We start from the raw sequence: 23,409 nt of genomic DNA on the forward strand, positions 1-23,409 counted from the left end.
TTTTTTTTTTAAGTGTCTGAAACTACTTACTCTTTCTCTCCCCACAGCCTCCTCACACTCTTTTTCCCTCCCCTCTTTCTTCTTTTAATAAAGTTTCCAAGATTAGCCCCTGTGATTTTCCAGCCTGGGAAGTCTATTTTAAGGTGGATTTTTTCTTCTTCTGTGCATGTGTGTGTTTAACACCATTGCGGAGAAGAGCAAAGGGGCAGCGGGAACAGAGGAGCACAGACAGGGTCTGGAAACATGGCATGCGATGAGCTTTGCCAGCTAGGAGACTTTGCAAGCACATTTTTCCCCTCGCTTGCACTGGGCAGGAGGGTCCCAGCTGCAGCAGGAGCTGGGGGACACTTTACCCCACCCCTGCTTGTCCCAGGGACTCTGCAGCACCCGGGGGTGATGCTGAGCCAGCCCCAGCAGCAAGGAGGGGGCAGCGACGCCCCCACTCAGCCCCACACCTGCCCCAGAGGCCACCCCACAGGTAGGAACACACCTGAGCTCCTGGGATGCTCCACTGTCACCCAGCACAGACCAGGGCAGCCACTCCAAACCTGCCCTGATCCCAGCACTGTGCCCAGCCTCAGGAACACAACTCCTTCCAGCTCTGCTCTCTGGGGCCTTGTGATTACTACTAATTAAGGGGCCACGCCCCTTAAGCAATTAAGCAATAAGCAGATAGGTCAGCACCTGACAAGTCCCACCTGTGCTCAGCACAGGCAGCTGGGAACCTGCCCAAAGAGGGAGCCTGAATACCCCAAACCACCTTGGGACAGGCTGAATGGGCGGAACAGCAGTGCTCTCCCCTGCAACTGAGCCAGGCTTTCCTGCAAAAATAAATCCAGTCCCCAAGCAGCCCCCCGAATGCAGGGCAGCTTCCCTAAAAGACAGGGATGCTGCTGCAGCCCAACCTCCAGGCTTGGAATGCCATGAACCTTCCTCCTCCGGGACAAGAAGAAACAGCTCACACTGCAATGCTCCAGGATGTTGTAAATAAATATATTTTAATGATTCTTCTTCCATTCCAGTTCATTCTTTTATACATTTATTTATAAAACAGTAGTAAAATTTTTTAATCAGAGCACAGTGCATTAAAAAAAAAAAAAAAGAAAAATAAAACAAACAAAAACCCCAAAAGATTAAAAAAAAATAATAATAATCCACAACTGTTTACTCACGGCTGGGGGAGATGCCACGTCTCATGATGAGCAGCGGCCGGTGCCAGGAGCGGGGCTTGTGCCCCACACGGGCCATGTGCCACCAGCGCCGGCCCAGCACAACCATTCCCAGCCATGATAATCCCAGGTGACCAGGGACTCCGTACAGCTGCCCTGAAGCCCCTGCGCACTCCACAGATCGCCCGCGTCTACAGGTGCCCGGCACAGCGTATGGGCTGCTGCTGCCCTGCCAGGGGATCATTCTCTTTACAGGCACTAATGGCAGCGCAGGAAGGACGCCAAGGCCTCCTGCGACCCCCCATGTCCCCCCAGTCCCCTCCCTGCCCCCGTGCGGGGCAGTGGCCAGAGCCTGCCCTGCCCCAGGGACCCCCCAACATCTCCTCCCTCCTTCTTCCCCCTTTTTCCCCACCGCCTGCACCTCCCCGCACCCTCACATCCAACAGGCACCTCTCGGGGGGCACTGGGGCTGCCCCCACCTTGCCATCCCAAATCCAGCCACGATGGAGTGAGCTTGTCCCTCCTTGGCTGGGCTCTCCCCTCGCAGTCCCAACCCCTCAACATCCCCCATCCTTGGTCGGGGTGCACCCGGTGACCCCCATCCCTGCACTGGGCTCCTGGCCACCCAGCCCCAGCTCCCACGGCCGGGGAGGTGATGCTGCACTGTCGTGTGGGATCACAAAGGGGTCTCCTCCCCACAGCCTTCCCTGCGCGTTACAACAAATTAATGCGTGATTTTCCCCCTGAACGGCGTCCTCCACCCCTGCCCGGCTCCCTCCCCGCTGCCAGCCAGGCTGATGAGGCAGAAGATGACACAGAGCCCAAAGCACGTCCCTGTCACCGAGTCATCCTGGCTGGGGAACGAGCTGGTGACACTGGGCAGAGACACCCCATGAGCCAAAGGCAGTGAACAGCAGCTCAGGTTTGGCAACTGGTACAAACCATCTCCTGGTCCCTGGCCAGAGCCTGGACCTTCCTGCCCAGATGTGGGACAAGACATCAATGAGTATCCCCCCACAAAAAAGTGTAAAACTCCTTCATCCTTCCACCCGAAGAGCCGGAGCTGGGTGTGATGGGGCAGAGGCACCTCTGCGGGGGGTGTCGGGGGAGGCCGATGCTCACCCGGCACCGTGCGGCCTTGGCTGGAGCCCAGAGAGGTTTTGGGGTGGTGGGTGCTGCCAAACTCCAAGGGGAAGTCCCCTCGCAAGGTGGGGGCCACAGCAAGCATCCAACACCCCGTCCCAGCTCTTCTAGAAGTCCTCAATGCGAATTCATAGCCTCAGACCCAACCCATTCGGAAAACACCCCCAGTGCCCTGTGAATTAACTTGCTCCAATTAACACCTCTTCTCCCTCCTGCCCTGTGACCCTCAGAGGCAGCAGCTGTGCCAAGGAGGGAGGAACCGTGAAGGACTTGGCACCGTGAAGCATCCGCGGGGCTCGGAGGCCACTGCTGGGGACAACTTGCTGGGGACGTGGGCTCCTGGAGCAGGGTGGCAAGGAGGCAGCAAGCCAGGCAAAAAGCTCTGAGCATCATCCCTCTCCCAGGGACACGGAGGCTCCTGCGTGCTCCGGCACTGAGCCAGCACCCTGGCGAAGGGGTTCGATCCGAGAGGGTTTCGCTGAAAGGCAAAGCAGCCGAGATCACGTTCCCGGGCTGGGGAATCTGCAGTCAGGCCAACACCACGGCAAACCAAGAAGGTCCGCTCCAGCTCTTGGCAAAAAAAAGCTTGCGTAAGACACAGCGGTACCCAGCGAGCCTCGATCCGAGCCCCCCCTTGCATAGAGAAAAGGTCTTCCTAAGTCCATTCAAGTGCGTGGCAGAACGGGCTCCTCCCGCGAGAAGGGCGCCCTGTAACTCCACTGACCAGGCCTGACGGTCCAGCCCTCGTCCCCAGCACCCGAGCAGCTCCTCGTCACAGCATGTCGGCATCCTCCATGCTGAAGCTGCTCCGGCGGCTGCTGGCCTTGGAGGCCTCCGGGGACATGGCTGAGAACAAGGGGTCAGAGGCCAAGGGCAGCATCGTGTCCTGCATCAGCATCAAGTCCAGCTCCTTCTTGGACAGGGCCGGGAAGGACGCGCCGTGGCCGGGCTCCAGGCTGTCCGGGAAGCCGCGGGAGCCGTCGTCGAAGCTCAGGCTGTGGGTAAAGTCCAGCTGGTGGTAGGGAGACTGAGGTGGTGGAGGCAACACCAGCTGCGATTCGGGGTCCGGGGGCGGCAGCAGTGGCTCCAGGGTCCCCTCGTCCCCGCTGGCTTCTTGCTTGACGACCTGCTGAGCCAGCTCGGCCACGTTGACACCTGAGGGCGAGGAGGTGGGCAGCCCGTGGACACGCGCCTGCATCTCCAGCTCCTGCCAACAGAGCGCGGGAGGTTTTGGTGGGGACGTCACGCACAGGGACACGGCACGTGGGCATTGATGGAGGTGGCAGGGACAGAGGGACCCAGAAGCTACAGGGAAGGAGCCCATGGATGAGATGAAGGATGGAAAATGGTGTCAACAACACCTGCCGTGGTGACCTGAACCTCAGACGTTGGTCTGAAGACTTTGTTCCTGGGGACTTCAGAGCCATAAGAGGGAGCAGAGCCCCTGCCATCCCTTCTGCAGCACGGGAGGGACCTGCTCGCGGGGCTGGAACGGAGCAGAGGGACGGACGAGCAGGGGAAAGCTCACCTGGATGCGGAGCAGCAGCTGCTTATTTGTCATCTCCAGACGCCGCGAGTGATTCTCCAGGTCTCGTGACCTCTGCAAGTCCTTCTGCATCCTCTTGATGTAGTCCACAGACGCTTTCAGGATTGTCCCTTTGTTCCAGCGCACGTCTCTGCCGTGTGGGATGGAAAAAGAGATTGTCACCTGCATGCCAGCAACGTGTGTCCCCTCACCACTGCTCCGCCAAAAAGTGAGTATCGCCTGCCCCGGGGCCAAGCACTGAGCAAGCCCACGAGACCCACGGTTATCCCAGCCCTGCAGAAACTGCTGATACGTACAGGTCATTGGCCTTGGGGATCAGCATCCCCAACTCTTTGATGCGGTCGTTGATGTTGAACCTTCGCCGTCTCTCGACTACAAGATGAGAAGAGAGGGCAGGAGATGAGGAGGCAGCAGGAGCAGAAGCAGCTCAATATTCCCCAGTCCCACCAGCCACACTGCTGCTCCTGGGACGTGGGGCTGGTCGTGCCCTGGCCAGACCCTCCCGGAGCTCAGGATGAGAAACCTCTGGGGCCAACCAACCCTTTGGGACCAACCAACCCTTTGGGACCTTGCTTGGGTCCATCACCCTGGCCGGTCTGACCTTCCCCCAGTGCTAATGAAGACAACGGGGTCCCTTCTGCACCGTGGGCATTCTGCAGAGCCATGACAGGGGCTGTGGGGTGTTTCCAGGGGGTCAGGTGGGATGGGAAGGGAGACGCAGCTCAGAAGGAAGGGGAACGAGCATGAAGAGTGATGGGGAAAGGGCTGGGTGGGTTGGAGAGGGAAAGGCAGCACCGAACTCACTCAGGTTGTGATTGTCTTTCTTCTGGCGCTCTTTCGCCAGGGCTCGGCTCTCAGCATCTGCAACAGAGTCCCACAACATCATCAAGAGGGGACAAGGCTGCATCTCGCCCCACGAGCATCCCAGACTGGTGTCAGAGCACCCCGGCATCCCCCAGAGCCACCCCCCAGCCCATGCGGACAGGGCAGCCCCAGCCAGCTTGGGTGCTCGCCATCACCACCTGCCAGCTCCAGGGCTGGGGACAGACCTGCCAGCTCCCTGGGGACATACCTGTCAGCTCTCTCTTCTGGGTGAGGTCGGCAGGGCAGGAGCTGCTGGTGACACCTACGAGAGAGGCCGTCACCTGGGGGTCCCCGCTATAGACATTCATGTGACTGCTGGACATCGGGAGCTGAAAGGCAGAGGGACAGGGGGGTCAGCGCCATCCAGGGCTGCGGGACTGGGGCTCAAGCCCAGCTGCTTGGTCGCCGGGGTGCGAGTGCGTAGCCCAGGCAGGTGTAATTGTCTTCCTGGGCCCTTAAAACAGCTATAATCAGAGTAGCAAAGAAAACAAGACTTCAAAGGACGCAGCTCATTCCCTCCCACAGCCAGCATCTAAAATAGGGCAGATGAATCACATCTGAGAAGTGCTCGGCAGGATGAATCCCACTGGGAGGCACAAGCTGCCGTATGGATCTGACCCAGGAGACGGTGCCGCTCTGAGTGAACTTCTGGCTGGGAAACCTCGCCCGGTACCAACATCCCCCCAATCCTGCAGCAGACGCTCGGTCCCTCCCCGCACCCTTCCCTGTCTCTCTGGGTTTTTCTAAGGGCTCCCAACTGCCATTAAGAGGCAAAGAAGCTGAAGATCTGGCTCTTGCAGTTGCAAAAGTGAGATCTCGCTGCCTCCCGTCCCCCAGGTCCCCAGGGCCGCCTGGGCATCACTGCCGGGATGTGGCAGGACAGGTCCCTCCGTGCCACCTCCATCCCCAGCAAGCAGGGGGGTGCAGGACCCCCAGGCCACCCTCCCTCCCGCAGCCTGGGCTCCAATCTCTTCCCAACACACATCAGAGACCCACCGTGTTGGGCATGTGGACTTCAGGGTTCATATAGCCCAAAACGTCATCCAGGCGCATGATGTCATCGATGACCTCATCGAACTGCAAGGGAAAGGTGTAAGGTGTTCACGGGCGTCTTTGCCCTTTCCAGCCCCCTTTGCGTCCCCCAGCAGCCCGGCGGCTCCTCCTCACCTCACGCTCGGGGTTGGAGCCGATGTTGAGCATGGCCATGGGGCTGTTGGGCGCACTGTTGCCCGCCGAGGAGGACATGACGTGGGAGGGTCGGACACCGGGGGACGCGGCGGGGGGCGGCTTGGGAGAGTGGCTGACGGGGCTGACGTGGGCAGCAAACTTGTTCCCGTAGGTTTCGGAGAGATAAGCCTGAACCTTCTTGTCCCGTGACTTCTGCAGGTGGTAGGTGGTGGGGTTCTCCAGGTAGGACTGGACCTGCGAGGACACAAACCATCAAGGATCTCGCGCACCCTTCGGCCCCGGGGAGCGGGGACCCCCCCAGCACTGTACCTTGAGGACCTCCCCAGGCACGGGCGGTGGGGACTGGTAGTGGACGGGGGTGTTGATGGCTGGGGTGGAGGCCACCGGCATCCGCTGCTGCTGCACGTAGTTCATCATCATCTGCTGCTGAGCGCGCTCACGCTCGGCCTCCTGCTGTGCCTGCTGCTTCATCAGCTCCATCCGCAGCCCGATGCGGGACGCCATGGTGCACCGGCGGGGGGACACGCAGGCGCCCACCAGGCACAGAGGTGACCCTGAGAGGAGGACACGGAGGTGGCCCTGAGAGGAGGACATGGTGCATCAGGAACAGCGTTATTTTGCAGCAGGGAAACTGTGGCACGGGATATCCTGGAGCATCCGTACCAGCCAGTGACCAAGCCAGGATGATTGCCCAACGCCAGCTGGATGGCTCTGCCCTCCTACCGCAGCTCCCCACTGTGTCACCGCTCTCCCTGGGGACAGCCGGGGCACCCCGGCGGGGACGGGGAGGGCAGGGAGCAGCCGGGACCCCGCGCCCAGCAACACGGACTCACGTACCGCCGGGTCCAGCTGCAGCTTTGAGCCACCAACTTCCCAACCACCGGAGCAAAGCAAGGAGGGCCGGGACAAACCAGAGCCTGGGAGCAGAGCGAAAGGGAAAGAGAGAGCAAGAAAAGGCCGGTGGGTGCCAGGGAGGCAGAGTTTAACCCTCAGCCCCGCCGCCCCGAAACCTCGGCTCCGGCACGGGGCGAACAACGCGGCTTCTGTGCGGGGCCGGCACGCGAGCGCGGAGGCGGGGGGAGGCGTGCGAGGCCCCCGCTCCGCACAGAACGGCCCTTGTTCCCCCGTACAAAGGGGACGGTGGCCCATGGAGGGGGGAGATGATGCCGGGATGCCAGACTCTCCTGGGCACGACGATGGGTCTTCACGGGGCTGGGATCGGGATGCGGGAGATGCCGTGCGGGATGGGGGTCCCACAGCATCCACAGGGCGGGAGGTGATGTGAAGCACAGGACCCAAAGCAAACGCTACCAGGGGAACAGGCAGGAGCCAAATAGCCAGGGTTTGCTCTGCAGCAGCGTAACCAGATAAATCTGGAGGGTTTTGCTATCTAAATACAACGTGTAATTGTGGACAAAGGGGCCACAGTGGATACAGCACACTGGGATTTCGGCGAGGCATCTGATGCACAGTGCCACGCAATTTCCTAAGGGGAAATTAAATCAAGTCAGCATGGACAGAAATACGATTACATGGATCAAGAGCCAGCTATTGAACAGCAAGAGGAGGGTAATTAATTAGACGTGGTGGCCCATCTAAAGGGGGATGGGAGAAGAGGAGCCTGGGACAGTTATCAATCGGAGCTTCGTTAAGACGGCTGCCACAAACAGCCTTAGAGGAGGACACGGGGACATTTGAGATGAGCAGCAACAGAGCCCTGGAAAAGGACCCAGAGACACCAGGGACAGCCACAGTGGATAAAACAAGGCTGAGGGGCAATAAATCACAGCTGATGCACACGGAAGAATAACCCCAAATACGGAATACAGGGGCAGGGGGAGCCGAGAGCGCTGCCCGAGACGGGAGCTGCCGAGGGCAGGATGGGGAAGGGCGGCCAGAGCCCGGCCCGATAAGGAGAGGGGGGAAATTAGGTCAGGTTTAAAATAACCCGCTTGGTTCTGCTTGGCTTCCCCCTGGCCCCCCAAAACGCCGAGCAGCTTCTGCTTTCGCTCTGAGTCAGCCCCAGTGGGAGGGCGGCGAGTGGGAGGGAAAGGATGGGGACCCAGCCTGAGCGGGTCCAGGGGGGTAGGAATAAAGCCCAGCATGGGGACCCAGTGTCACCCCAAAGGGACACAGCGCCTGGAGCCACAGCGCCGTCCCTGCGCCCGTGCAGCGCCCCACCGCCTCCTCCCCGCGCACACCGCTGCGCCCAGGTGTGGGTTAGAAATCAAAGCTGCCGTGAGGCGGTTTCCAGATTTAGTCCCTGGATCGCGTTACTCTCCCTGGGCAGCCCACAGGCACCCGCGCTGCCGGTCCTGCTTGCGACGTACGGGCACATACACGTACATATGGAGCAAGTGCAACATCTCCTGCCCACCCCTGCAAAAGCTGGAGGGAGAAGAGGGGGGCGATGTCCCGCTCAGCCCCAGAGCTGAGAACCCCCAAACTCATCGCACTGAGGAGCCGCCTGCCCAGCCCCGCTCTCTCGCGTGTGTTTATTTCCCAGTCAATTGGGGCCATTTACAAGCGGAAAAATCATTCAGCAGCTTCAGCCGGGAGTGGGGACCCCAGGGAAGGGCGGGGGCCAGCGTGGGGGCCACGCCGCCCACCCACCGCTCTGGGCCACCTCATTGATACCTGAGAAGGCAGCGAAAAGCAAAGGGAGAAGAAGTGAAAACAGCTCCGCTTCTTGCTACCGGCAGCAAGCGCCCACCCAGCCTTCCTTCCTTGTTTCTCATTTTTAAATGCTATGGCGGGGGGAGAGATGTGGGGGCAGCGAGTGAGGGAGCCCAGCGCACACTAGCCGGAGCAGGGCCAAGCGCCCGCCGCCGTTTCGGGGCTGCCGGGGTGCAGGAGCCGCGATCCTGGCCGCGATGCGCGGCAGTGTTTGCTCCACACCAAGATCTGCTCCGGCGGCGTCCGCAAAGCCGCCCCGTGGGTGCCGGCAGCCCGGGGACGGGCTCCGCTGCCACCCCGCTGCGTGGGGACAGGGGACAGCGGGGCAGCGGTTACCTGGGTGCGGGACGGCGGGGCCAGGGGGGTCTCCGGGCGCCGGGGCCAGCAGGTCACAGCTTCTCTGTGCTCCTCGCCAGGACCAGCCCGGCTCCTGCGCCAGCCCCACGTTTCCTCATTTTCAGGACCCTGCTTCTAACGCAGCAGCAGCCGCACAGGGTGCAGGGGGGGAAGTTGCAAAAAACCTCCAAACCTGCTTGTTTTTCTTGCTGCAGCACACGAGTTAGCAGTCGAGCTGAGAAAATGCATGGCAAAACTTGCTGCAGCCAGCACCGGGGTGCCGGAGCCCCAGCTGGGTCTGCCCCATCGCGTCCCCGCAGGAGCTGCCGGCAGCGCGGCTGTGGTGCTGCCTGCGGTGACATCCCTGCCTGCGAATGCACAGAGAGAGGAGAGCTGTCCGTGTCCCTGTGGGGGTTGTGGCACACAGGGACCCCTCGCCCTCCCCGTGCACAGCCAGATCCAGCCCCGCACGCTGCCGGGCAGCACCCAGGGTCCCTCCGGCACCCACAGCAGTTCCCCACCAGGATGGCGATGCCAGTGCTGGCTGCCACCAACCAGGATGGAGATGGCAAAGCCAGGGGATGACAAGGACACCTGTGTGATACCCCAACACAGCTGGCACAGTGCCGGGGACCCCCGTTGCGCAAAGCCACCATGTCCCCTTTGCACCCTGCAAGGGCACCATGGCACCTCCCTGCGCAGATCGAGCTCCCCCCAGTCCTCCGCCGGGGAGAACCCCCCAGGCCAGGCCAGCGAGCCACGGCCGTGCCCCCCTGCCAGCAACGCGGCTGGCACCCATCCGCTCCGCGCAGCTGGGACCGGCTCTCTCGGGGTGCTCGCCCTGACTTGGCAAGGCCACCGCGGCCGTGATTTATGCCGTGCCAGTGTCAGGGGTCGGGTAACGCCGGCACCCAGCAGCAGGAAGACCAGGGTCCTTCATACTCATCGGCACGCGGAGCAGCGCGGTGCCGTGGCTGGCAGCCCCAGAAAGGGTCAGCGGGACAGCGTCCGACCTGGGGAATGGGGATGGGATTCCTTACCATGAGCGTGGCCAAACCCCAGCAGCAGAACAACCCCCATCCTTGGAGACCCCGATTTCACCCGAATGTTGGTCACGCTTGGGGATGGATCAGAGGCTCCCGAGGTCCCATCCCACCTGTGCTCCTCTGGGATGAGGATGGGGTGGTGGGAAAGGGGGGGATGGCCCCGTTCCCAACCCCGGGGAGCAACAGTGCCCTCCCCATCACCCACCGGGTGGGCAGGAGGTGGGTCGGGCAGGTGGGTGGCCAGAGCCCCCCAGCCCCCCCAGAGGTGCTTTCCCCCCGCAGCGAGCACGCAGCCCTGAAAGGGAGAAGGAGAAGGCGGAGGGACTTGGCAAGAAAAAGCCGGGGTCAGTTGACAACATCAACGAGAGACTGAGTCACCAGGACTGTTTTTAGCCCCGGCATCTCAGAAACGTGGACCGCGGTGTTGTTAACAGGCGCTTGGGTCAGAGGCCAAATGTTTTCCCTTCCATGCGTTAAATACAACTCCTGGAAGCGGCCCAGGTATCCAGCACAGTAAAAACATTAACGCAAGTTTGGTACAGCAGCGGGACCCCGGTTAGGCGGTCCCCTAATTGCCCAGGTAAGCCGGCCTCATCGGGGAGGGGTCGGGGACCCTGCAGAGGGAAAAGCATCATTTCCTGGGTACCAAGAGCCAGGGCTGAGTGTCCCTTGTCACAGTGTCACCCCCAGAGCAGAATAAATGGGGCCCATAAAAAAGCCCCCTGGTTCTGCTGGCACCAAGGTGCAGCCACAAGAGCCCACCCGTGCATGGGTATAACAACACCCAGCCTTGCTGCATCGCCTCTCCCTCAGCCCAAAACCCCTCTCCTTCCCCCCAGAAAGCCCCTGTGCCCCACGTGGCACAGCTGGGGGACAGCACGGGTGCCACCCTCCCAGCCAAGCACAGCGGGTACAGGCTGCCACCCCGGGGACAGCCCCGGGAGCAGGGCTGGGGGACCCCTGGCACCCCACCCGGAGCAAAAGCCCTTCCCGCAGGGCGGCTATCCTGATTGACACATCACTGTCCGACTGACCGCCCGGGGAATTCACAGCCCAACAGCACCAACAGCCTGAGCCGACAAGTGCCTGGCCTCCCCTCCCGCCCACCGCCCCGTAGCCGCAATTATAAATAAAAGTGTTAACGGGCAGAAGGACGTTCCTGGGGCGCGAAGGAGCCAACGGCAGCGCAGGGGTTGGGGACACGGCGCAGCCAGCAACGCCCCGCGCTGAGTGATTCAACAGCCCCGTATCGTGTCCGCCTTCCAGCAGGGGGACGAGCAGGGGAGCGGGGTGACCTTGGAGGGGCCGCGGTGGGGATGGACACACGGACACACCGTGTCCCGCTCACCTCGGCAAAGGTCACGGGCTCTGCAGGAGAGAGCGGGGCCCTGCGCGCACCCGCGGCCAAAGAGCAAACCCCATCCTGCTCCAGCGTGGGCTGACTCCATACAACCTGGGTGCTGGCGTGGGTGTCATTTTTTTTTTTTTTTTTTTTTTTAATAACTGCACAAATAAGCAACAAGAGGAGCAGGCAGGACAGCACCATCCCTGGCGCCCAGCCTGGTTCCAGCAGGGCAGATGCAACGCACCACAGTGATGGGATTTAGAGGCACCGCATGCCTCCCAATCCTAGAAACCGTACCCAAAAAGTAGGGATGCTCAACAAAACCAGCCCTTGAGGTCCACGCACCCCAAGTTCATGGTGCCACTCGCTGTGAGCAGAAGGCGTGAGGTGACAGCAGACGCCCCGTACCCCCCAGTGCCGCCCCCCTCCCTCCTCCCTCCCTCCCTCCACGGGCCCATGCTGCTGCAGGGAGGTAATATTTATAAATACGCCACGTCCAGCCCCCAGCGCCCGGCCAGGAGGCTCCTGAGGGCGGATTTCATGTCACCGCACCGTGGCTGCAGCCCAGCGCCGCGGCCGCCCCGGCCATGGGAGCCGCAGCTGTTCCGCAGCCCCAGGAATAAACAAGTTGGGGACAGCCTGTGACTTGTCCTCCCCAGCAGCCCTGGGGCTCTCCCGTTGCCATCCCGGCCCCGGCAGCACCTCTCGCGCCCAGGGGAGCCCCGGCCATCGCCGCTTACCCGCAGAGGAGAGGTTTCTGCTCTCCCCTCCTCTCCCCCAGGCTCAGTCCGGCACTTTCCTGCTCCGTGAAGGTCAAACTGGGCTCTCGGGAGCCCCCGCTGCCAACCCAGCCCCTGCCCTGGCGCGGTGCCGGTGCAGCCGGTCAGGTCCTCACCACGGCTGCTGCCGCCTCCCCGGCACGAGTTACGCCGGTTTGACCATGAAGGAGCCCAGAGGTTTCTCCCATCGGGCTGGGCTGTTTCTCCAGGTTTTTTGCCTGTCCCCAGCCTGGAGCGGTCCCTGAGGAGCGGTGGCGGCGCCGAGTGGCACCCACCCTGCTGCAGATGAGGTGGGGGCTGCGGCCAGCACCATGCGCCTCCCCCAAAATCCCGGGGAAACAGCCCCGGTGAACGCCAGAGCCGCTGCCCTCGCCCGTCCCTGAGGCCCCACAAACTCCCCTGGCTGTCCCCAAGCCTGTTGCCAGCCACTGCCGCCAACATGTCCCAGCCCGGATCCCACCCCAGAGAGCACCCCCAGTACCTCTGCCTGCTCCCAGTGCCACGCAGGGGGGTCCAAATGTGCCCAGGCTGGGTGCCCCCTTGGCCCTGCTAATTTTGGCACCTGAGTGCTACTGCAGCAGCTGCACAAACTGCGCTGGAGATGCGGCCATGTGCTGAAAGCAGAATTTACAACCCAAGAAGAGTCCCCAAACAACGCTGAGCTGGGGCAGGGTGATGGGAAACCTTCGGCTTCACAACTGTTTATGCAAAAAAGTAAATCACTTTCATTAATAACGTGCATGTATGGGAAGGAAAAAGGAATGTAACCAGCAGGGAAGGATGTTACCTGAGAGTTTCAGGTTTATCTGGAAAGAAAGTTGCACCAATTTACCTAAAGGAGAGATTTAAGCAGGCTGCAGAGTGCTGGGAGTTTGTTCAGAGTTAAATGCACTTGTAGGAAAGGTGACAAAACCCCTGTAGCAATTCTTAGAAGAGTTTAAAAATAAGATGGCACAGACTCCTTGCAAAGGCTGTAGACGCCAAGCTGCTCCCGGCGAGGTCCGTCCAGCCCCGCTCGCCTTTGTCACCGGGGCTCAGCCCTCACCTGCTCTTCCTCTGCCCCCAGGGAAATCGTCTGGTTTCTTTTCTCTTTCTTTCTTTCTTTTTTTTTTTTTAAATTTAGTATTTATAGCTTTGCTCCGCTGCCTGTTTGTTCATCAGGAAGTGAGGGGGAAGATGTTTGGAGAAGGGATGGCTCCTTCAAAGGCGGCCGTCAGCATCAGCTGGACAGGACCAGGGCCGGCATGGGTGCCGGTCTCCCGCCCGGCATTCCTGCTTTTCTCAGCAATGTGCCACCTCCACCTCCGGCCAACACTCAGGTGTCCCTTGAAGGTGAGGAGCAGGAACCGGAGCTCGTCCTGGAGCGCAGGGCTCAGCATCCTGCACCCCTGGGCTGACCATGCCGTGGGACCCTACGCACATGCAAATCCCCAAAGAAAACCCACTCTGACCGAAACGCAAGCGCCAGGCGCCAGCCCTGCAGCAGGGCACGACCTTGCAGTGAATCTGGGGGAACCGCCGGGGCTCTTTCTGGGCATACCAGCGGGGGGAAAAACAGCTGAGCGCATATTTCCTGTCTGCATGTCCACGGAGAGATCATCTGTTTCATCCCTCCAAGCATCACACCCACAGCACCTTCCCCTGCTTCAGCTGCGGAGGTGACAATGACCGCGGCCGGTCCCAGGAGGGGACGCACCCCGGCCAGCCCGCACCAGGACCGCACCACGGCTCGGCAAAGCCCCAGCTGCTGCCTCCCTCGGGTTCGCCGGGGTGATGCCACCGCAGAAAGGCCACCCCGGGATGTCCAACACGTCACACCTCCAATCACCCTCCTCTTTCAAAGGGCTGCGAAACACCCAGCGCTGGCTCCCGCAGCCGCCAAGTGCCCTGTAACATCTCCCACAGCAAAGAGCCGGTCGGGGAAGCTGCCAGGGAACGGGTGCCGCGGGTCACCACGGGCGCGGGCTGCAGCCACGGGACGCCACGCTGCTGCGGGGGCCGTGCCAGCGGTGCCGCTGCGGGGCTGCAGCCCCCGCGCCGGGGACACGCTGTGCTCAGTCGGCCCCGGCAAGTCGCTTCCCCCCCGGGGCCGGTTCTGCTTTTCTGGGGTGCAGGACAACCCCACATGGGGCAGTTACGAAACAGGTCCCTTTTGGTGGGCGCAGCTCGAGGTCCACCCCCCACAAAAAACCAACTACAAACTCCAGCTGCCCCCAGGGGCAGAGCCCAGAGGCGATGGGGACGTCCCATGGCGCGGTGGGGATGTCCCATGGCCAGCACCCCCCTCCCCACCATTCATCTGCACCCCCGAGAAAGGAGGGAGAAACAGGGATCCAGGGCTGAGATTCATCACAACATCAGCACCCCAATAAGCCCCCCAGCACGGGGAGAGCCGCGGGGAGCCAGAAGGATATTTCTGCCCTTGGTGCGTGTGCTTCTGGGGGAGGACACCCCCAGCATGGCCTCCCCAGCCCCATTTCCCTGCAGCGGCTGTTTCTCTCCCCGCGGGGCTGTGCTGCTCGGGCTCCAGGGCCACCCCACCCTCAGCCCTGGAAATGTCCCCCCTGCTCCGATGATTCATCACTTTGTCGCTCGCACACACAGGGCTCTTCCCTTTCCCCACAGCACTGCCGAAAACCGGCAAACGGGGAAACCTCGTCACCGCAAAGGCGGTGGCAGGGCGGGGGGGACCAGGAACGCATGTGCCATGAACTCGGTGCCGTGGAGCGTGGAAAAAGAAATAAAAGACCTGGCTGGAATCACAACCTCCATCCCAAACACCCGGATGCTGGAGTCGCCCCGTTGCCGCCAGCTCCACCCCGGAGTGGTTTCCTACTGATAAGGGCAGGAGGCAAAGGCGGCATCCCTGGGGAGACAAACCCCGCACCCCTGGAAAACACGCCGGCCGCCCTCCACGCACGCAGGAGCCCGCATGTCGCCCGCCACGGCCATCGGCACCGACCCCACCGCCTGAACCTGGCGGTTTATCAGCTCCAGCAGCCCAGTTCCCACAGGCCCACCGGCCCCGGGATGGTTTTCCATGCTGGATCCCCCAGCTGCAGGTAAGCGCAGGCTCAGCCGCCACCGGCGCCCGCAGCCGGAGAAACCAGCCCCGCTCCCTCCTCCGGCCGGCGGAGCAGCCGTGCATGAAGCCAAGCAAACATGGCAGGAGAAACTGCAGGGGACGGCAGGGGGAAAAAAAAATCCCCCGAACTCCACACCTTTGCTGCCTGCTTGACTCTCTGCTGTTATATAAAAATAAAATCACAAACTCCCCCCATGCCCCAAGGGCCAGGAACGCGCAGAAGCGCTGCGATTCCTGGAAACAGGCCCTGCTTGTCCCCGGACTTGCACGGGCTTATTTATTTGTCTTAGAAAAGCACAACAATAACCACCATATTTTGGCTCTTTTACTCTTTTTTTTTTTAAGGACATTTCCCCATCATCTGACTCACTGAAGCTTTAGAGGACATGGGTATGAACGCTGGCGTAATCCTTCCTGCTTTGCAATTAATTAATGAACATAATTAATCGGCGGCTGGTGGTTAAGTGCAGCCCCCTCCTGTGCCCCTGCCAAACTCCTGCTGCCCCAGAGGAGCGAGTTGCAGGCTGGGACAGGGGGGTCCTCTTGGTGATCCCCTAAAAGCTGTGTGACGGGGGTACCCCAACCCTCCCCCTGCCTTTTGCAGACCCCAAAAGCAGAAGGGTTGGGGGGCAGCCAGCTCCTGTCCCCCCAGGCTGGCAAGGATTTGCAGCCGGGGGGGTTCACGGAAACCCTCGAGCAAACCCAGCGCTCCCAGTGACAGCACCGAGAGCTGGAGCATCCGTGCCTCAGTTTCCCCACGCACAGTGCAAATGGTGCTCGGGGGGGGGCGTTGCGCTTGTAAAGGGGACCCGAGCAAGTCACCTCCGGCCGTCGGGGGCCCGCAGCCCCTGGGATCCCCGGCCTTTCGGAGGGGACACCCGGCCAAGCTGCCGGAGCCCCCCGACCCCTCAACCGGCCGCTCAAGCCCGGCAGCCGGGCTGGAACCTCCCGCAAGCGGGGGCCGCTCCCAGGGGCGGGCGTGGGGCGCGGGGCGATCCTTATTATTTACAGCAAAGAAGGAAAAAAAGAAGAAGAAGAAAAAAAAGGCAACAACCCCACGGCTGCGAGTTCCAAGCGCCCCAGGACGGGGCAGGAGCGGGAGCACCCACCACCCCCCAGCCCAGCCGGGCTCCGAGCCGCGGGGCCCCGCTGCCCCCCCGGTACCCCCGCTGCACTCACCGGCGAACGCGCGGGGATCGCCGCAGGGACCCGAGCGCCCGGGCCGGCCCCGCTGCTCCCGCGCCGGGGGTGGCAGCAGCGCCCGCCCCGCCCGGGCCTCGCTGCACGCCGGGAGCTGCCGGGCCAGCGGGGCCGCGCTGCCCGCGCCTGCCGGGACTTGTAGTTCCCCCCTCGGCCACAGCCGCACTTTGGGGTAGGGGATTTCCTCCCCAAAAATGGGGGGTGTCGGGTGGGCGTGCAGCCCCTTGCACCAAGGCCATGAAGCCCCTTGCACCAGGATTATGCAGCCCCTTGCGTTGGGATCGTGCAGCCCCTTGCACCAGGATTGTGGAGCTCCTTGCACCAGGGTCCTGTAGCCCCGTGTCGTGCAGCCCCTTGCACCAGGGCTGTGCAGCCCCTTGCACCAGGATCATGCAGCTCCTTGCACCAGGATCATGCAGCCCCTTGCACCAGGGCTGTGCAGCCCCTTGCACCAGGATCATGCAGCCCCTTGCACCAGGGCTGTGCAGCTCCTTGCACTGGTGCCAGAGGCCTGTTGCAGCCGTGCAGGGTCAGCAGCGACCTGGAGCCGCGCAGGGTGGTGGGAGCAGGAGCAGCGTGTGCTTGGCCCCTCCAGACGGGACCCTTGGGGTCCAGCAGCGGCCGGGGGAACCGTGCGGTCACAGCTTTGGTCACAGCCGTGTCCTGGGCACACCACCCCCTTCCTTCTCATCACCCATCCTTCAAGGCTGCAGTGATGAAGAGATTTACCCCTGGAGAAGAAAACCAGGGTGTTTTCCTCAGCCTGAGTGTCTTTGTGTGACACTTTTTAATCCCTAATTTATTTGCAAATATGTGTGGGTAATTCCCCCAAACCTGATGAACTGAGAGCTGTTCACACGCAGCTTGTCTCTGCACATCCTGCTCCAAACTGGTTTCTGAAGCCTCCAGCGACCACACTGGCTCAGCCCTGGGGTCCCTAGGCCACTGCTGAGCACATGCTACAGCCTGAATTTCTCCTGGCCACCCTGGTTTCCCAGCCAGCCACAGCAGGGATCCAAATCACAGACAAAAGATTGACCCCAAATTTGTCATGGCTGCAAATTCAAAGGCTCCGTGCACATCTGAAAGCCCAGGCAGCGCCTGGAAACCTTGAGCGTGAACTCAGACTTTGCTGTTTCGTTAAGGAGAGCTGAGCCAGATCCCGCTCAGCCACAGCCAGATGAGACACGAGGCATTTAGATTTGCAGCCCTTTATTCGCTACAGGAGATTTGGACACTACTCATCACCATACACAGGTCCGAGAGAGGCTGAGGTGTTGCGGGGACAAATTATCCTGTGGGCGATGCTCAGCATCCCCAGGGTGACAGGCAAAGCCAACTCTGCTGTTGGCCACGTGGGACATTGAGCGATACTGCCAGAGGAGGAGGGTTCCGAGGATCCAGAGCGGCTGAGGAAGACCCCCCGGCCCCTCCCCGCCCCACCGCATCCTGGTGGATCTGCCTTTGCTTGGACAGACCCTGCTGGGAGCAAAGGGAGGAGCAAAGCCCAGCAGGGACATGGTGGGTTGTCACCTGTCCCTTCCTGCCAGAGCAGCTCCAGCTCTCCGAAACCTCCCCATCGTACGGGGGGGAGCAATGTCCGTCCCTGCTATCCCGTCTATCCGATCTCCGCCTCGCCGCGCTCAGCCTGTGTCAATATTTTGACACAAAGCACAGAGGAGTTTGTGTCCTTTCTCTGGTGAAATGACAGAGCTATTAATATATCTGATAATGAGTTCCAGTGATAAAGAGCTTCTAAGAAATGAGTTTGGAGCCCAGGAAAGAGCAGTGTAGCCCAAGCGCCCCCCGGCCAAGGTGTTCCCCGTCCCCTTCAGCCACAGATCATGATTCCCAATACTCTGGCTGTTGTTTTACCCGACTGAATAGCCCCATTTCAGGATTTAGAGGTCATTTGAATGTCATGGCTCACCTAGGCTGGCTTCATATTCCCACTCTCACTTAATCACAGGACTTTATTAAACCTTATCCAGCCGCAATGAAGATTAATCACTTCCCACACGCACCTCTGACGAGGTTTCCCGATTCCCAGCAAGAGGGACGGAGGTGGGGACTGACCGGCCCTGCGGCTCTACCCTCGGTCGAGCGGCTCAGCCCTGGGAGCAAAGCCCTGGCAGGAACGAGGGTGAGGACCCGCGTTCTGGGCCTGTCCCTCACTGGGGACAAGGACAGGAGCAGAGTGCAGGTACAAAGGCTGCGATCTGGGGGACGGCAGCTGCCTGCTTCCCACCGCACCAAGTCTGCAGCCCCCGGCTGAGCTGACAGCACATCATACCCCTTTGCGAGAAACATCAATGTGTTGACTTTAGGTCTGCACCAGCCCAGGGACAGCTGCCCCACCACTTTCCCTGTGCTGACCTGGCAGAAATCAGCCCAGGAGTTTATCGCGGCACTTACCTTGCTGCAGAAAGAGCAGCTGAGACACGCAACGTGTCGCTCTGTGCTCAGGCATCACTCAACAAACTCAGAAGGTCAGAGACAATTTGGGATGTTGGGGTTTATTTGTAACAGGAGACTGTAAGAACACCCTTACACAGAAATCCTGCAGGGACAGGGAGCCACGCGGGCATGTAAAGGGACATAAAGGTCCATAGGAACCCTGTCGCGCTCCAGCCACGCTGGTTGTGGTGTGCGTGGCCAGGAGAGGGGCTGGATTTCGCTGCTGCATTCCTCTACACCACCGGGGCAAAGCCAACGCGGTTGTCAGCCATGTCGAACACGGTGTAATACTCCCTGAGGAAGACGTTCCCCAGGATCCAGAGCGGCTGCCCGTTCTGGGAGGGCAGGTAGGTGGCCTCGACCCCCAGAGTGCAGTAGCCTTTGTTCTGTAGGGGGGGAACAACGGGGAGTCAGAGCCCCAGCCAAGCCCCGGGACAGCGCCAGGGATGGAGAGCACCACTGCTGGCCAGGGAGCGCCAGGTCCTCTCCCGGCCCTCAAGGGCTCAGCAGGATGAAGCTGCTTGGCTGAGATGATACGTACGTTCAGGACGTAGGTGGAGGGGTAGAGCGGGAGCTGAACGCCGCTGATGATGAAGGTGATGGTCGGCATGTTCTGGATCTCATTGCATTCAACCTCATACTGCGGAGAGAGGGCGAAGAGGAGGTTATGGCTGGAAGAGCAAGAGGAGAGATACCCCCGTGTGTGGGGTAACACACACTTTGTCCCCTGGCAGTGGCACGTCACCTCCCTGACATGCCTGCAGCAACATGCTCTGCAGATGCCACCTGAGTTTTGCGGGATCTGCTCAAGCCCACAGTTTCTGGCTCCCTCGCAAGTGTCCCCGCTGCTCTGTGGGCACCTCCAAAGCATCCCCTGCACTCACCCCATAGCTGGTCTGCTGGGCACCCACGGCCTCAATGAAGCTGCCCATGTACTCCCGGGGCACCGTCAGCAGGAACGTCCCCGTGTCCACGATGGCCTGGCAGCCCCGCCTGCACCAGCCCGTCACTACATCTCCGATAGCAAACCTGGCAGGAGAACCGCGAGAAGGGCGTCACTTCAAGCACCCACTGGCAACTGAACCTGTCTTGGCTGGATCGCTACGTCTGGGATGCTCTGAAATGCGGTACCTCAGCCCTGCCGGAGCCCACGCCTGCTGCAAGAGCTGCAGCTCCGTCCGCAGGACGGCTGTGCCACCCGCCTTACATGAGCTGCCCGGGCGGATCGTCCCCATCAGGTACAAACACAACTCACTCATGAAGTGCCACCTGCCAGTAACGCTGCTGGGTCACCGCTGCCCACAGAATGTCCCCACGGAAGAGCTGAGTGTTAACTTCCCCGAGAATGAGCTCTCCCCCATAGTTGTAGGTGGGTTCACTGCAAAAACAGTTACAGCAGCAGAGATTGATAAATCAGAGCGATATGCACAGGCTAGGGAGGAACAAATTCCCCAGGAATCTGCATGGGGACAGGCAGGGGGACATTGGAGCAGAAGAGGATGTGCAAAGGGCCCCGACAGGGTTTTACCGAGAGAAGTAGACGCTGAAGATGGGCTGGGCGAGCTGGTTCTGCTGCAGCAAGCTCTGCAGCACGGTGGACAACCCTTCCGACTCCAGCGAGGGGTAGCCCAACCCCAGGATCCCGTCAAAATCGGCATAGTAGAACGGCTGGGTTGGCTCGTTCTTGCTGAGCCCAAACTCCTGGTTTGTGACCGTGATGTTCTGGATCTGGAGGGGAAGGAGACACCAGGTCAGCCTATATGCTTAAGCAGACCCAAGCAGCCGTCGGGTGGGATGACTGATGCTCTGAAAGCCCAAAGAGCACAGTGCAAGGTCACAGCTGTTGAAAACATCACCAGGCAGCTGGGAAAATATGCAGGAATTGGATTAAAACAAAGCTCGGTAACTGAGGGTGGCAATAACCACTTTATACAGGTTCTGCCCATCTCAGGCCCTGGTTTGCCCAAGTGACTCCAGCACTGCCCTGGGCAGCCTGTTCCAATGCCCCACAGCCCTTTGGGGAAGAAATTGTTCCCCAGATCCGACCTCAACCTCCCCTGGTGCAACTCAAGGCCGGTTCCTCACCCTCATCGTGTCGCAGCCCAGCAGAACCGTGAGCGTGCCGCTGCCGTACGAGACGTTGTAGGTCCGGCCAGTGCTGGTGAAGGTGGAGGATGCGCTGGGATTGAACTTGGCATGATTGTCTGTGCGAGAGAAGAGGACAAAGCTCCTGGGCACACACTGGCCTGGCCCCCGCGGGATTTCCGTGCTGGTCGCTCTGTTGGGATAACGCCCGGGACAGCGGCTTCCCCAGCAGAGAGCAGGTTGTGAAGAGCAGAACGGGCTGTTCTCACCGTTCTCTCTAAGGCAGGGTTTGCATCCCAGTTCTGCCTGCATCCCTCAAGGGAACAGCTGTTGTGATCACAGGCCAGTGGGAGCAAAGCCATCAGCAGCTGCGTCCCCATCGCCAGCAGCGAGTTACATCGATGGGCTCTGCCGGGGAGCGGGACATCAGCTCCACCATTTGCACCTTCCCCTCAGCCTGGCTACAAAAGCTCAGGCACAACCCCTGTGACTTCTGCGCTCTGGGGACACCCACGATGGCCACAGTGATTTGGCCGTCTTCGTTAGCCAGGCACGCCACGACCGGGAGCTCTGCACTTCCCAAGCAAGGCAGCAGCTGGTCCTGGGCAGCCGCTGTCCCAGAGCAGCGTGCCAGGATCATTTTCGGTCTGGCATTGCCATTCCCCTGGCGAGGAGGCTCGGCGGGGCTGCGGTACTCACAGCACGGCGGGCTCTGGCAGTAGGTGGAGGGAACCCAGAGGCTGGAGGAACCGGTGTCAAAAAGCACCAAGAAGTTTTGCGGCGGGGTCCCGATGCTGATCTCCCCGAAGTAGGAGGACTGCAGGTGGGAGACGGGGCAGCTGCGTTGGCCACGGGGTCAGCACAGACCAGGCTCTCGCCTCCCAGCCCTGCACCAGCGTCCCCAGTGCTGGGGAACTCCAGGATCGCTCTTGCACATAACAAAGTACACAGGAATGGAGCGAACTCTCACCTTGCTTTTTCTCCCAAAAGATGTAATATTAAATATTTCTCTTTTTTATGCCTTTTCTTACATATAGAAAAGCATCGCTTTTGAGTGCTGGGGTGGGGAAAACTTTTCTGAAGTCTAAACCAGCAGCTTTAATAAAAAGAGGGGAAAAAAGCAAATCTTTCACTCCCGGAGGCTCGGGGTGAACAGATCCCTCTGCAGCTGGGAGGGCAGCGGGAAAGGGGAGCCGGGGGACTCACGTCCAGGTGGTTGGCTATCGGCTCATACACAACTTGGCCCTTGCTGGCTGGCTCGTATTTAATGTTCTTCAGGTAGTCCTCCAGCACGCCGGCCTCCTTCATTTTCTCCCGTATAGACTTGGCTTTCTTCAGCTTGATTCTGTACAGAGGAAAAAACAACAAAAAAACCCCAAAACAACAAAGAACATGGCACAGCAAGAAATTAGGAGATTTGGGCATTTTCTAATGAGTTCTCTGGGCTCCTTTGAGCCCTCCGCTCGGCTGCTGTGTGTGTCCGCAGGGGCTGCAGCCTGGACTCGGCCCCCGACGCTCTGTGGGATGCAGGATGCTGGAGTCACCCCGGGGACACTCGGGCAGCATCCTTGGGGACGCGGGGCAGCCCGTGCGGGTTCCAGCTGCAGCCGGGCTCTGTTATCCACCCTCTCCCTGTTCTTTCTGCTGCAACACCCACCTCACCAGCCCCTCCGAGAGCTGGAGACACAGCAGGGCCAGGACCAGGCGCTTCATGGTGCAGTTGTCACCCGCCGCTCCGCGAGCACCTTCTCCGCGATGGCAGCGGCGGGGCTGAGCTGCCTGGGCTCCCCGCTTTTATACCCGCTTATCTGCTGACCTCCATTTTCCGTTACCACCCCGCGCAGCCCCGGCTTCAAGGGTTTCTTTGTATTTTGGGCCAGGAGGATGTTGAGGAATTTGTGTCCTTAGCGAGGTGCTCAGGTGAGAGTTGAGCAGCACACGTCTTGGGTGGCGAGATCAAAGCGTTACCATCCGATAAGCGCCCAGCTCTTATCACCCCGGAGAGAGGAGTGACCCACGACGTCAGTGCGCTGGGGCGTTATCGGTGTTCGCCAAAACCGGTTCAAACCTTTGCCCAAAACAAAGGCGCTCGCAGCTTTTTTGGCGCAGGATGGAAAACGTGTCGGACTTTTGTCTGTGGTTCTTCCGCCCGGCCGGGACCTTCTGGCAGGAGGAGGGATGGAAACGCAGGCGCTGGGGCTTTCCCAGGGCTCCGGGCTGGGGCTGGCGGCTCCGCTCCCCAACCCCAGGGGCTCCGGGAGCCCAGGAGGCTCCTTCTGCTTCCCCGTCGGTGGTTTCTGTGCTGCTCCGTGCTCCTCCAGCTCTTCATCAGCCTCCCAGTCCTTCACCGTCCTCTCCTCCAGGTACTGCTCATTTCTATATGTCATACACTGCAATCCTGCTCCTGCTTTCATACTATTTTAGACAGAAATCCCATATTTTATTTTATTTAAAAAATAATTTTCTGAAGCAATCAATTCCCTTTCCATC

At 60.6% G+C, this 23,409-nt stretch overlaps 2 protein-coding genes across 6 annotated transcripts; both read right to left on the bottom strand.

Moving 5' to 3' along the window:
- Nucleotides 1-1,583: 1,583 nt before the first annotated feature.
- TFEB (transcription factor EB) lies at nt 1,584-16,439 on the bottom strand. 5 transcript variants are annotated; one of them, XM_065649336.1, is made up of 10 exons: nt 16,357-16,437; nt 6,748-6,827; nt 6,220-6,464; nt 5,890-6,144; nt 5,719-5,799; nt 4,931-5,051; nt 4,663-4,719; nt 4,155-4,230; nt 3,841-3,988; nt 1,584-3,519 (listed from the first exon to the last, which is right to left on the bottom strand). In XM_065649336.1, exons 3-10 carry the CDS (start codon nt 6,412-6,414, stop codon nt 3,085-3,087), a joined length of 1,368 nt encoding a protein of 455 aa, XP_065505408.1. In that variant the 5' UTR covers nt 6,415-6,464; nt 6,748-6,827; nt 16,357-16,437; the 3' UTR covers nt 1,584-3,084. The 5 variants fall into 5 exon arrangements, with proteins under 5 accessions (XP_065505408.1, XP_065505405.1, XP_065505409.1 ...); XM_065649333.1 differs by lacking the exon at nt 6,748-6,827 and having other exon boundaries at nt 16,357-16,439; XM_065649337.1 differs by lacking the exon at nt 6,748-6,827 and having other exon boundaries at nt 6,220-6,489; nt 16,357-16,439.
- Nucleotides 16,440-18,972: 2,533 nt separating this feature from the next.
- PGC (progastricsin) lies at nt 18,973-23,096 on the bottom strand. Its single transcript, XM_065649338.1, has 9 exons — nt 22,577-23,096; nt 22,126-22,264; nt 21,619-21,736; nt 20,920-21,038; nt 20,363-20,562; nt 20,090-20,212; nt 19,719-19,863; nt 19,376-19,474; nt 18,973-19,220 (listed from the first exon to the last, which is right to left on the bottom strand). Exons 1-9 carry the CDS (start codon nt 22,630-22,632, stop codon nt 19,068-19,070), a joined length of 1,152 nt encoding a protein of 383 aa, XP_065505410.1. The 5' UTR covers nt 22,633-23,096; the 3' UTR covers nt 18,973-19,067.
- Nucleotides 23,097-23,409: the final 313 nt, after the last annotated feature.

Source organism: Caloenas nicobarica, chromosome 21 (genome assembly GCF_036013445.1).
Source record: "Caloenas nicobarica isolate bCalNic1 chromosome 21, bCalNic1.hap1, whole genome shotgun sequence".
NCBI lineage: Eukaryota > Metazoa > Chordata > Aves > Columbiformes > Columbidae > Caloenas > Caloenas nicobarica.